Here is a 12,656-nt window from a genome sequence, read left to right on the forward strand (position 1 = left end):
CAGTTCAAGCTCACCAACTGCTCTTTGGAAATCCTATGCAGGGTCACTATGGGTTGGTACCAACTCATTGGCACTTAACAACAACAACATGGAATTCCATGTATGGCACTGTGGGCTAATGCTCTAGATTGCAAAGTTAGTTTGAACCACAAGGTGGCCAGTTCAAGCTCATTAGCTACTCCTTTGAAACCCTACACAGGGTCACTATGGGTAGGAACTGACTCAATGACACTTAACAACAACAACGTGACTCCCAATATTTTCACTATCAAGGACCCCTTTTCTGATGTTTTCTGAACAGCAATCCTGTGTTTTGAAATATTTTGTTTACCAAACAGCAATGAATTAAACAATTCATGTATTTTCACATTTAACAAAACTATCAGAGCACCTCTTTCCATAAAATAAATCATGCTAGTACAATGAGTTAATATAATTCCAGCCCCCCAAAAAACGAAAAAAGCAAAGTTTTAGTAAGCCAGTAAAACCATATCACGAGGCCATAATGTTTTAGTTGGCCAGTAAAGCCATATCACAAGGGTATCATTCAACTCAACAGCTCATGCCATCTCACTTACCACCTTCCAGAGCCACCTCCACCCCTGTGCCCCACAAATGTCTCTTAAAGAGATAAGAAAGCATAAAGGGGAAGGGAACAGCACCTTTGAGAATGACAATCCCTTCCCTCTTCTGTTGTCACTGAGGTGGTTGTTGGGTACCTTGGAGTCAATTTTGACTCACAGTGACCCTGTGTAACAGAGTAGAATGCCCCCATAAGGTATCTGAATCAACGCGACAACAGTGGATAATCTTTTTGGAAGCAGACAACCAGATCTTCTCCTGTAGAGCCTCTGGGTGGGTTCAAGAAGTCAACCTTAGGCTTAGCAGTCAAGCACTTAGCAATCAAACACTGGATATGTTCAAATTCACTCTTGGTTTAGATCCGATCTTCACAATACCACGTACACAGCATATATGCTACCCATTATATCACTGATAATCCAGATCAGACTCTTAAACCTACACTGTAGGAAGCAGTAAGAGGTAAAAAAATCACTACTGTTTTCAAACACCTAGACACTAAAATACACAGGCAAGAGGTCACAATTTTAATCTTTACATGAATAATTTGCTATTGACCTCAAGGTCAGCAGTTCAAAACTACCAGCTGTTTTGTGGTAGAAAGATGAGGCTTCCTGCATCCGTAAAGATTTACAGCCTTGGAAACCCTATACAGGGTTGCTATGAGTCAGAATCTACTCCATGACATATAACCAACCAACCAACCAGCCAAGAGCTATTTCAGCCTGCTGACCAAGGGAAATAGCTAATAACAGCCTTTGATAAAAGAGCTCTGGTAGTGCAATGCTTACAAGTCAGGCTTTTAACCTCAAGGCAGCAGCAGTTCGAAACAACCAGGTATTCCATAGGAGAAAGGTGAGGCTTTCTGCTCTCATAAAAATTTACAGCCTTGGAAACCCTATATAGGATCACTATGAGTAGGAACTGACTCCTTAGCACAACAACAACACCAATAACAAAAATGCATATAAAAAGATAAAGCATCAATGCTGTTGGCAGACTGACTTGGCACAATTGAAATCCTAAGAGTTCCATATCATTTCACTTCTAGACCCAAAGTTTGAGTGACTTCATTAAATAATGTGTCAAGGAAGTAAAGAGCAGCCCAGTAACAGTGTGTTGATTATTTTCACTTCAATATGACATACTAATGAAGAAGAGGGCAGTAGCTAATATGTTGGGTCAGTGATGTTGAGTGTCTCCTTTTTAACATCTGAAAGGAAATTTATCATAAAAGTATATGCCCTTAGTTTAGAAATGTTTATTCTTTTAGGTGAATATTCTAAAATAAATATGCAGCTTGCTGTCATCTTCTAAAACTAGCTAGACATGGGGAAGATCTCATTAAAGAATCCAATAGCATAGTGGTTATGAGTTGGGCTGCTAAGCACAAGGTCAGCAGTTTGAAACTACCAGCCTATCTGCAGGAGAAAAATGAGGCTTTCTGCTCCTATAAAGATTTACAGCCTCAGAAATCCTATACAGGGTCGCTATAAGTCAGAACCGACTCCACTGAACACCACCACCACTAATACCTGATTTAAAAAACTTCCACTTGTCACATTTTCAGTTCAGCAGGTTTTAGTAGAATTCAAACGCTGAGTCCCCACACTTAAACACAACAAATAGCATTCTCTTTTTGTTTTCACAAACTTTTTGGAATTCACTGTGAATTTCTCAGGGATGAAGAGAATATGTCAATCTCCTCAATTTATTATTATATTTTAGAGCAACTAGTAGCACTCTGACAAATGGGACTGATAATAAAAAGGCATCCATTTCCTTTCCCTAAACAAGAATTTGCTCCTTCCTAGGTTGAACTGTATTTCAGTGTAAGTATTTCCTTTATGATCCATTTAATCCAAATTAGTAATCCGACTCGATGGCACCTAACAACAACAACAACAACAAATAATCCAAGAAACACTAACCTAATAACATCTACCTAGCTTAGTACCATAATACAGAAAACAACTTAGTAGAATCCAGTTGGTTTCAGAATCTGGGGCCAGAATTCCATTTTTATACAACTGTAGAGAGGATTTTGACTTAAAGGATGAAAATGTGATCAACTATTAAATAATGTATATTGCAGTTACACACTATGGTATCCCTTGAAATTTACAACACCCCATCCAGTGGAGCAAATAAGGCTAAGTATCAAACTTTTGCTTTGTATTTATTAGCTTTGTTACACTTTGTATGAAAAAAAAAAAAATTAAACAGGCCTATTAGGGAGTTTCGTTACCAATGAGTGGATTTTTCAATATTTTCTTCATCAAATTTATGTAGCATAGCCTGTAATATAATCATTTGTCTGAAAAACCACAGTGTTTATAGTCAGTGCCATTACGGTAAGTTTAGTATAGGAGAAATTCAATCATATCACATCGTGTTATAGAGACTTTGGCGAAGTGGATTCTCACTCTTGATAACTACAACATTTTTTTACTGAACTAAAAAATTCAGGGATATAAGAACAAACAAGTTGAAGCCCAGGCTGAAATGAAGGTCAATGATCAATGACATATAGTTATGCAACTTGGAGTCTTCATATTCTTTAACCTTAAGAATCACATGTTGTTGTTGTTACGTGCCATGGAGTCGGAACCGACCCATGGTGACCTTATGCACAGCAGAATGAAACACTGCCCAATCCTGGGCAAACCTCACTACTGTTGCCACATATGAGTCCATCAATGCTGCCACTTGGCCAATCCATCTTGTTGGGGATCTTCCCCTTTTTCTCTGACCCTCCACCTTACCAAACATGATATCCTTCTCCAGGGACTGGTCCCTCCTAACAATACGTCCAAAGTATGAGACACAAAGTTTGGCCATCTTGGCTTCCAAGGAGCACTCTGGCTGCATTTCTTCCAAAACAAATCTATTGGTTCTTTTGGCAGCCCATGGCACTTTCAATATTCTCCTTCAACACCAAAACTCAAAGGCATCAATTCTTCTACGGTCTTCCTTATTCACTGTCCAGCTTTCGCATCCGTATGAGGTTATTGAAATTACCATGGCTTGGGTCAGGCGCACCTTACCCCTCAAGCTGACACCTTTGCCCTTCAACACTCTAAAAAGGTCTTGTGCAACAGATTTGCCCAATGCAATATGTCGTTTGATTTCTTGACTGCTGCTTCCATGAGTGTTAACAGCTGATCCAAGAAGAATGAAGTCCTTGACAACTTCAATCTTTTCTCCATTGATAAGAATGTTGTTTATTGGTCCAGTGGTGAGGATTTTTGTTTTCTTGACATACCAAAGGCTGTGCTCTTTGATCTTCATCAGTAAATGTTTCAAGTCCTCTTCACTTTCAGCAAGCAAGGGGTTGTGTCATCTGCATATAGCAGGTTGTTAATTAGACTTCCTCCAATCCTGATGCCACATTTTTCTTCATATAACCCAGCTTCTCGGATTATTTGCTCAGCATACAGGTAGAATAAGTATGGTGAAATAATACAACCTTGTCGCACACCTTTTTAAATTTTAAAACATTCAGTGTTCCCATGTTCTGTTCAAACAACTGCCTCTTGGTCCAGGTACAGATTCCTCATTAGCACAATAAAGTGTTCCGGAATACTCATATTTTGCAATGTTGTCCATATCTTGTCATGATCCACACAACTGAAAGGCTTTACGTATTCAATAAAGCACAGGTAAACACCTTTCTGATATTCTCTGCTTTCAACCAAGATCCATCGGACATCAGCAATGATATCCCCGGTTCCACGGCCTCTTCTGAATCTGGCTTGAACCTCTGGAAGTTCTCTGTCAATGTATGATTGTAGCCATTTCTGTGTAACCTTTAGTAAAACTTTACTCGCATGGGATATCAAAGAGATTGTCCGATGATATCTGTATTCCGTTGGGTCACCTCTCTTTGGAATGGGCACAAATATGGATCTCTTCCAATCAGTCGGCCAGATTGTTGTCTTCCAAATTTCTTGGCAGAGATGAGTGAGTGCCTCCTGTGCCGCCTCACTTTCTTGAAAGATTTCAATTTGTATTCCATCAATTCCTGGTGCCTTGTTCTTTGCACTTTGGACTTCCTCCTTCAATGCACCTTGGACTTCCTCCCTCAGTATCATTGGCTCTTGATCATATGCTACCTCTTGAAATGGTTGAACATTAACCATTTCCTTTTGGTACAGTGACTCTGTGTATTCCTTCCATCTTCTCTTGATGCATTCTGTATCATTCAATAATTTGCCCAGTGAATCTTTCAATAACGAAAGTCAAGGCTTGAATTTTTTCTTCAGTTCCCTCAGTTTGAGAAATGCTGAGCATGCCCTTCCTTTTTGGTTTTCTGACTCCAGATCTTTGCACATTTTGTTGTAATATTTGGCTTTATCTTCTTGAGCTGATCTTTGAAATTTTCTGTTCAGCTCTTGGACCTCCTCATTTCTTCCATTTCTTTAGCATCTCTATGCTGGACAGCAAGTTTCAGTGTTTCTTTTTGTCCTTTTCCTTCTTCTTGTCTTCTCTCAATGACTTTTTGCTTTCTTCATGCATGATGTTCTTGATGTCATCCCACAACAATTCTGGCCTTTGGTCTTTAGTGTTTATCATTTCAAATCTGTTCTTCAGGTGATCTCTAAATTCAGATGGGATATATTCAAGGTCATACTTCAGCTCTTGTGGACTTGTTTTCATTTTCTTCAGCTTCATATAAGAATCACATAAGCAATAACACATATAATATTTCTTACTTTTATAAGAAATCTACTATATAACTAACATGCTCTTGGTACTGCCACTCACTTCTCATAAGCAGCCACTGTCAAGGACATAGTAAATCTAAACATTTATATAGAGCATTAGCAATGACAGTTAAATAGCTTTTAAGGTAAGTCAGGAATGTCACCATAGTAATTCTAGCAAATTGAAGAACTTGTGATATGGACATGTGAGAGAGTGTTCTCTTGAACATTAGGCCTGCTTCTTAGCTAAAAATATTAACAATTTTATGTTGTAGATTTTCATTGGGAGATGACCATGTTATTTCCACTCTCTTATGCTCCTCTTTTGGAGTCCTGGTGAGGCGCTGCAGGATAATGCTCTGGACCACAAGGTCGGTTTCAGCCACGAGGTCGGCAGTTCAAACCTACCAGCCGCTCCTCAGAAACCCTATCCAGGGTCTCTATGAGTCAGAACCGACTCGATGGCACTTAACAACAATAACATACTCCTCTTTTAATAGCCAATACTCCAAGATAACTGATTAAAATACTAACATCTAGCATATTATCTTTAGTAAAAATTATCTGCTGAGGATTGGCAGACTTGTGTTTGCTCTCTCTAGAATAAGTCAGAATGGTAAATTCACAATAGACTTTCAATTAAAAAACATAACCATATTTGAGAGTTAAACATTTGGTGAAATAGCACAGATGAGAAGTAGATTAATAGTTGAAAGTTTGTTTTTGTTTTTTTTCCACTCCATTTGAATCCAGTAAAACAAATTCAAAGAGTTTCTAAAAATCTTTCTGTTTACTGTATCTGGCTATCAGCACAAGAACAATAAGAAGAAAGACTGAGGTTCTGAAAACTGCTCCCTCCAAAGAATTCAATAAAAACAAATCAAGGTACACATGTTTCTTCTTTCTTTGTTCCTTCTAAGGGTATCTGAACCCAACAACTTCAAAACAGGGAAAAATTTAAGTCATGTGGATAAGAAAAAGAAGACTTAAGTTAAAGAGATATCACTTTATGGCACAACGGGGGATACATGGGAAGGGATGTTAGTATGACCACAGTAAGGAGATTGGTAGCCTCAAAACTCATTATATTTTAGGCATCAAACGTTTTAAGGATGATGTTCAAGGATTACGCTACAAATATGCTACTATCTATTAACTTTCGAAGCACCTACAGGCATACCTCAGATGTCGAGGGTTCAGTTCCAGGTTAGTGCAATAGAGCAAGTCACATGTTTTGACTTTCCAGTGCATATAAAACTTACATTTATACTATACTGTAGTCTATTAAGTGTGGGGAAAAAATGATGAGAAAGTTGGAAATACTGTGAGAATGACCAAATGTGAAAGAGACACGAAGTGAGCACATACTGTCAGAACAACGTCGCTGACAGGCTTACAGGATTGCCACAAGCCTTCAATCTGTTGAAAAAAAAAAACAAGCAAAGCACCTGTGTAGTGCAATCAAGTACCATGCAGTAAGATAAGGGATACCTGTATTCATAATACACAATCATTTGGAAAAAGTCATCCAAATATTTTTGTGAACAAAAGTTCCTTAAGGACTAGATTTTAGAGAGAAAAGACTTAAAATCTTAGCTCTATCTGTAGAAAGGACTTAAGGCCTGGAGGGATAATGGGACCAGATGATTCTAGAGAAGCTCCTAACTCTGGCACATCGAGTTCGATACCAAGGCTGCATAGGTGTGGGCATGTTGTAGGGTTTTAGGATGTGAGCTTTTATGGTCACAGGGCAATTTTTATCTGTATTCATGCGGTTTGTCAGAACTTAAGGATCTAGGATCATCAGTAACCAATTAGAAAAGAAACAAATTCTTTCAGAATTTGAAAACATATATTAGTATCAATGTTAAAATATCCAAGGTAAAAACACAACCATAATGTGATGCAGGGTTGGTGTATATATGGAAAACAGCTCTCTGGAGGAAAACTTTATTACTCCCTCAGGGCTTTCTTACAGTGTATGGATTTTTTAATTCCTAGTGGAATATTTTTCATACACCATTGCAGACTATTAAGTACCAGATATTACATTATGTAGTTTAAACTTTGCACTACTGCATGAGAAAGACTTCCCTGTCGAGAGAACTATTTTTTACTGTTAGCATTTTTGAATATGAAAATGAATACTCCTTTAGGGTAAGATCATTGCAACTAGAATTTGGGAGAACTTTATAACTTAACATATTCATCAATGTGTAGAAATCCTCTCAGGGGAGTAGGGTGAGGAGAAAAGCAAATATGACAGGAAGCAGGCTTTTTAATAGCTTTGAGTGTTGGCACAGGGCAAAGCCATGGTATGTATAAAGTTTGACTTCCACTGGGCATAGTTGTAAACAGGCAGGGGACTAATGTAGGGTGTCACCAAGTTAAAAAAAAAAAAAAGACAACAATAATGGTGTAAAAGAGCAAAGTAAAATAATGTATTAAACTTCAGGCCAGTTAAAGGTACAGTTGCTTATGGTGGACTATTAACTGCTCACCCAGGAGAAAGTCAGGCTCAGAAATATTAAAAAGGCAATATAAATGCACTCTCTGAGCAATTCCTGAGAACACAGATGCCTTGCAGAATTTCGGAGTCAAATGTGAAAATAAAGCCTAAGTGCTGGCGGTCGTTTGAAAACCTTTGTCACAGAGAACGTGGGTACCTCTTAAACTGGAAACCCAGTAGCTGGCAAAGGTAGATAGAAAGTTTCAACAAAACTGACTACTCACTTGTAGACTGTGCCTCCGTTGCCATGGCCAAGGGTGTCCCGATACCGTATGTCCTGTTCATTCATCTCCAAGAGAAAGAAAGAAAAACAAAAAGGGTGTCATGCTGTGGATGGAAATGTCAAGGAAAAGCAACTCTGGGCCATAAACAACAAGCAGTCTGGGTCATTTCAAGTTCAGCTGCAAGAACGAGAAGATCAATACAACATTTGCTGTCCAATTTATAAAAGACGATACCAAGGGACAAAGTGATGGAAAGTTTAATGACAATTTGTTTGCCTGGGTCATTTCATTAAAGTTTGATAAAAGGTGTCAAAATGGAATGATATAATATAGCTCAAAAGGGTCAGGTCAGAGATACCAATAAGACAACAGTCTCCAGAACGGCATACAACCAGGGCCAAATAGCATCGCACAGACCCAAAGTCAAACTTGGAAAGGCAATACACAGACACAGACACACACACCCAGTAATCGAAGGCATGATGTGTAAATAAATCAGCCCTGGAAACTCCTGAGCTGAACCTATAATTAACATTTAACAAATTAATTGAATAATGTTCATGATTTTCCTACTGCAGGTTCCAGCTTTTCTTTGTAAATGATGAATTAGCACACAGCCATAACTGGATACAAATCATACTATGCTGATGAAAATATGCCAAATCAATACATTTTAAAATGCATATAGTCAAATACTATAATGCATACAGGGAAAAGATACAGACATGTAATTTTTATAAACCCATGTCATTTGTATCATTTTAAAACGCAATCATGGTTCTCAAGGTTCTAGAAAACCTATTATACCAAACGTACTACTTCCATTTATTTCATGAATAGTAAGTGAATTATTTTGTGCCCCCCAAATGATGTTTTTGAGTTTTAAAGAACTCCCTGAATAATTATTTATCAAATGCTTTTAAGACTAGTCAAATTCCATTTGATGTATTCAGTAATTTTCTATAAACTGGTCCAGTTGCTTAAAAATTAACTGCCAAATTTATTCACTAAGTGGATCCAACAAAGGTACTATTTTCCATATAGCTAAAGCTTGGGAAAAGCCATAGTAAACCCTGAGAAAAAAAAAAAAAAATCAATTTCCAGGGAATTGTACTGCCTTACATGGCCAGAAAATGGATGGAGTTTTTAATTCAATATTGCCTGGGAAAAAAAAAAAGAGTTTGCTTTCACACATTATAGTAAAGCTTTAAATATTTGCCTCTACTCTCAATGTCCACCAACTGAATAAAGGCTTCATTTATCAAGGGAAATATTTTTCTTTTATATCTTTCTGAGGTTGAAGCTTCAGAGAGCTGTGATAATTAGAAGTATAGTGCAGGTAACAGAAACAGCTTCCTTTCCAAGCCATTTTGCCAATCCTTAAAAAGGACATTGACAGATGAATGTGTAAGGCCAATTCAGCACACAATTTCATTGTATCACTACACAATTGACGCCATTTACAATCAGCTAATTACTATATTTGGAGTCCTGGTCTGGTGCTATAGGTTAACGTGCTGGACTGCAAAGTCGGTTTGAATACCAAGGTAGATGGTTCAAGCTCATCAGCTGCTCCTTGGAAACTCTATACAGGGTCACTAAATATTAACACCAACAATTACTATATTTAAAGGCAGTGGAGAAAAGACAGACAAGTCAGAGCGACTGGCGATTATTTTCCTATTTTAGGAACGTTCTGCTTCTCACTAATATAGAAATAACATTTTAATCTGTATAAAAGATGTGGCATAAAGAAAACCTCATTCCTCTGAACCACATGATAAAAGACAAGTATAAATTTTTAAACGGCACAAAGAAAAACTGCATTCAAAGTGGCTTGAGATGTTACACTCGCAGAGTTACTATTTGCTTTACTTTGATCGATGGGTATGCAGCATAAATAAATAGCAACATCTGTTGGCAAGCACAAATAGGCTAATTGCTTTAAAACATTTCTCCAGGTAGTCTAAACATGCCTGCAACAACCTAATTTGTACCATTAACTTGCCTAACAAGCTGCACTCTCATCACGGCTCAAACTACATTTCTAGGAGAAAGAAATTTCATTCACTCAAGTTCACAAATTCTGAATTCATGGCAGTGGGATTTAAGGGTAAGCATGATGGGGTGCCTTTCCCACACTCTGGGGTCTAGATTCTGGAGGGGCTGCAGCCTGTAGTCGTGCTGCCTCTACCGCTGCACTGGGGTCTTTAGTACCACCTGTGGGGTCAGATTACCCAATAAGCAAGGTAGTGAACAATCTCACATTTTTAAATCGCATACCTACTTCTGTCTCTCTCCCAACCCCACAGCACCTTCCTACAGAATCAAAGTCTCTTTTCAAATTTACAATCCCTGTCAGGGACAGAGTATCAGTAGGCAAGGTAAGCATGGGATTACTTGTGCTTACTTATCAGTTGTTGCTGTTAAGTGCCATTTAGTTGGTTCCAACCCACAGCAACCCTGTACAGGGTTTCTGAGGAGCAACTGATGGGTTTGAACCACCGACCTTGTGGTTAGCAGTCCAGCGCTTATCCTACAGTGCTACATCAGGACTCCTACTAATCTAGTGGTGTTGTTGTTAAGTGCTGTCAAGTCGGTTCTGACTCATAGTGACCTGTATAGGGTTTCTAAGGAGCAGGTGGTGAATTTGACCCACCGACCTTGCAGTTCAAACAGACCTTTCAGTCCAGTGCTTATCCTAGAGCACCACAGCAGAACTACTAATCTGTGGTATACAGCTTTTAGCAAGTAAGCCCACACTTACCTTATTAGGTAATCTACCCTTGCCTAGCAGTTCCCTAGTCAGGTGAGAGGGAGGTAAGGCCCCAAGCAAAAGGAACCCAGTCATATCCCCTCAGGAAAACATTCAATGATATACAGATATAGGATCAGGAATTTGAAACATTTGATTTTTGTAGTATTGTGTTGGAGGAAGAGAAGACAAAAGTATAGGTATGGCACATCTCTGAGCACTTCCAACCATCACAACTTGTTGCCATAGTCTGTTTACCCTGAGAGCCACCAGGTGAAAAATGTGGAGCAGCCAACACCTATCTCCAGCATTCCCAGCATGCCAAAACCAACCCTGTTGCCATCGAGTTGATTCCCACTCATAGTTACCATGGAAGACAGAACAGAACTGCTCCAGAGGGTTTCCAAGACTGTAAATCTTTATGGAAGCAGACTGCTGTATCTTTGTCCTGCAGAGCTGCTGATGGGCTCGAACTGCTGACCTTTTGGTTGGCAGTTGAACACTGAACCACTGCACCACCAGGGCTCCTTCCTGGAATAGTAGGTGTGGTGTAGAAAATTATCTAATGCCTTTACTAGCCATGGTCTATAACTGTGACCAACAATGTTCCTGCCCTGCTGGGTCTGAGTAAGAAGGTTAGAGAAGATACTGATAAGATGATAATGATTCAGCTGTGGAAGTTAGCAGAATTCATTGTTAATTGTCAAAACTTGAAATTCTAGTATGGGTTTAAAATGAGCCATCTCAGAAGCAGGAGGGGAAATCTCATTACTGTATAAGAGAAAGAAACAGGAGTGGAACACATCCTTTGGACCCTGAGATCCCTGTGCTTTGAACCTCAGCTCAAGGAGGTGTCTGAGTTCTGTGTGGCCATTGCAATGGACTACTGAACCCAAGTGAGAAGTAGAGAGAGTGCTATGGGAGAAATGGTTGATGTCACAAAGTTTTGCAGTGTTGTTGTTGTTATTGTCAATGCCACAGAGTCTATTCCAACTCATAGCGACCCCATATAGGGTTTCTGAGGAGCAGCTGGTGGGTTTGAACTGCCAATTTTGTTGTTCGAAGTCCAGTACTGATCCTACAGCGCTACATCCAAAATAGTCAGGGATAGGCTGCAAGCACTAGCAGGGTGGGGTGTGTGTGTGTGTGTGTGTGTGTGCACATATGCATGTGTGTGCAAATTCAAGAATGGAAAAATCAAGAAAGCAATCAAGAATTCCTCAGATAATGAGGAAGATTTCAAGAGCCTAATAAAAATAAAAATGGTTTTAAAAAACAACTTCTACAATCTTGTCACTTAAAAAATATATAGCCATTTAAAAAAATGGATAATGAGTTTCAATGATATTTGAAAATTTTATAGACAGGCAAGGCCAATTGATCAGTTTTCTGAATTAAAGAGTATCGGATTTTTTCTTTTAGCTTATTTTGATTTTTCTAATTTGTATAAAGTATGCAAATACTATTCACATTAAGAAACAGATTTTAAACTATAGAGCCAAGCTCTCAAAAAGCATTTTGAGAATTTCTTCTCAATGTGTTATTTTAATTGATCTTAACTATGAAAAAAGTCATTAAAGAAATCAGCAAACAGCTAACAATATTTTTGCCTCTTTAGTTCAGATGAACTTTATTAATTCAAAATGAAGCACAGAAACAGTGTTCATTAAGATAAAGATGTAGAATTTATACAACTCCAGAGTATGAAAAAAACGATTCTAGATAGGATCAAGTATAAAAATCACAGCATCTTACAGTACTTTAACACCATCCAACCCAACTTTCTCAGGTCAGGTACGCTGGTCACTAACTAGTGAAGGCTGTTGCTGTTGTTAAGTGCCATCAAGTTGGTTTCGACTCACAGTGACCCTGTATAAGGT

At 38.5% G+C, this 12,656-nt stretch overlaps 1 protein-coding gene across 1 annotated transcript in view; it reads right to left on the minus strand.

The window, feature by feature from the left end:
• Nucleotides 1–12,656, minus strand: part of MAP2K5 (mitogen-activated protein kinase kinase 5) — a 349,068-nt gene that overhangs the window by 249,127 nt on the left and 87,285 nt on the right. The window contains exon 8 of the mRNA XM_006831503.1: nt 8,022–8,086. Coding sequence (XP_006831566.1) covers nt 8,022–8,086 — 65 coding nt within the window. The remainder of the gene's footprint in view (nt 1–8,021; nt 8,087–12,656) is intronic.

Source organism: Chrysochloris asiatica, unplaced genomic scaffold (genome assembly GCF_000296735.1).
Source record: "Chrysochloris asiatica unplaced genomic scaffold, ChrAsi1.0 scaffold00004, whole genome shotgun sequence".
NCBI lineage: Eukaryota > Metazoa > Chordata > Mammalia > Afrosoricida > Chrysochloridae > Chrysochloris > Chrysochloris asiatica.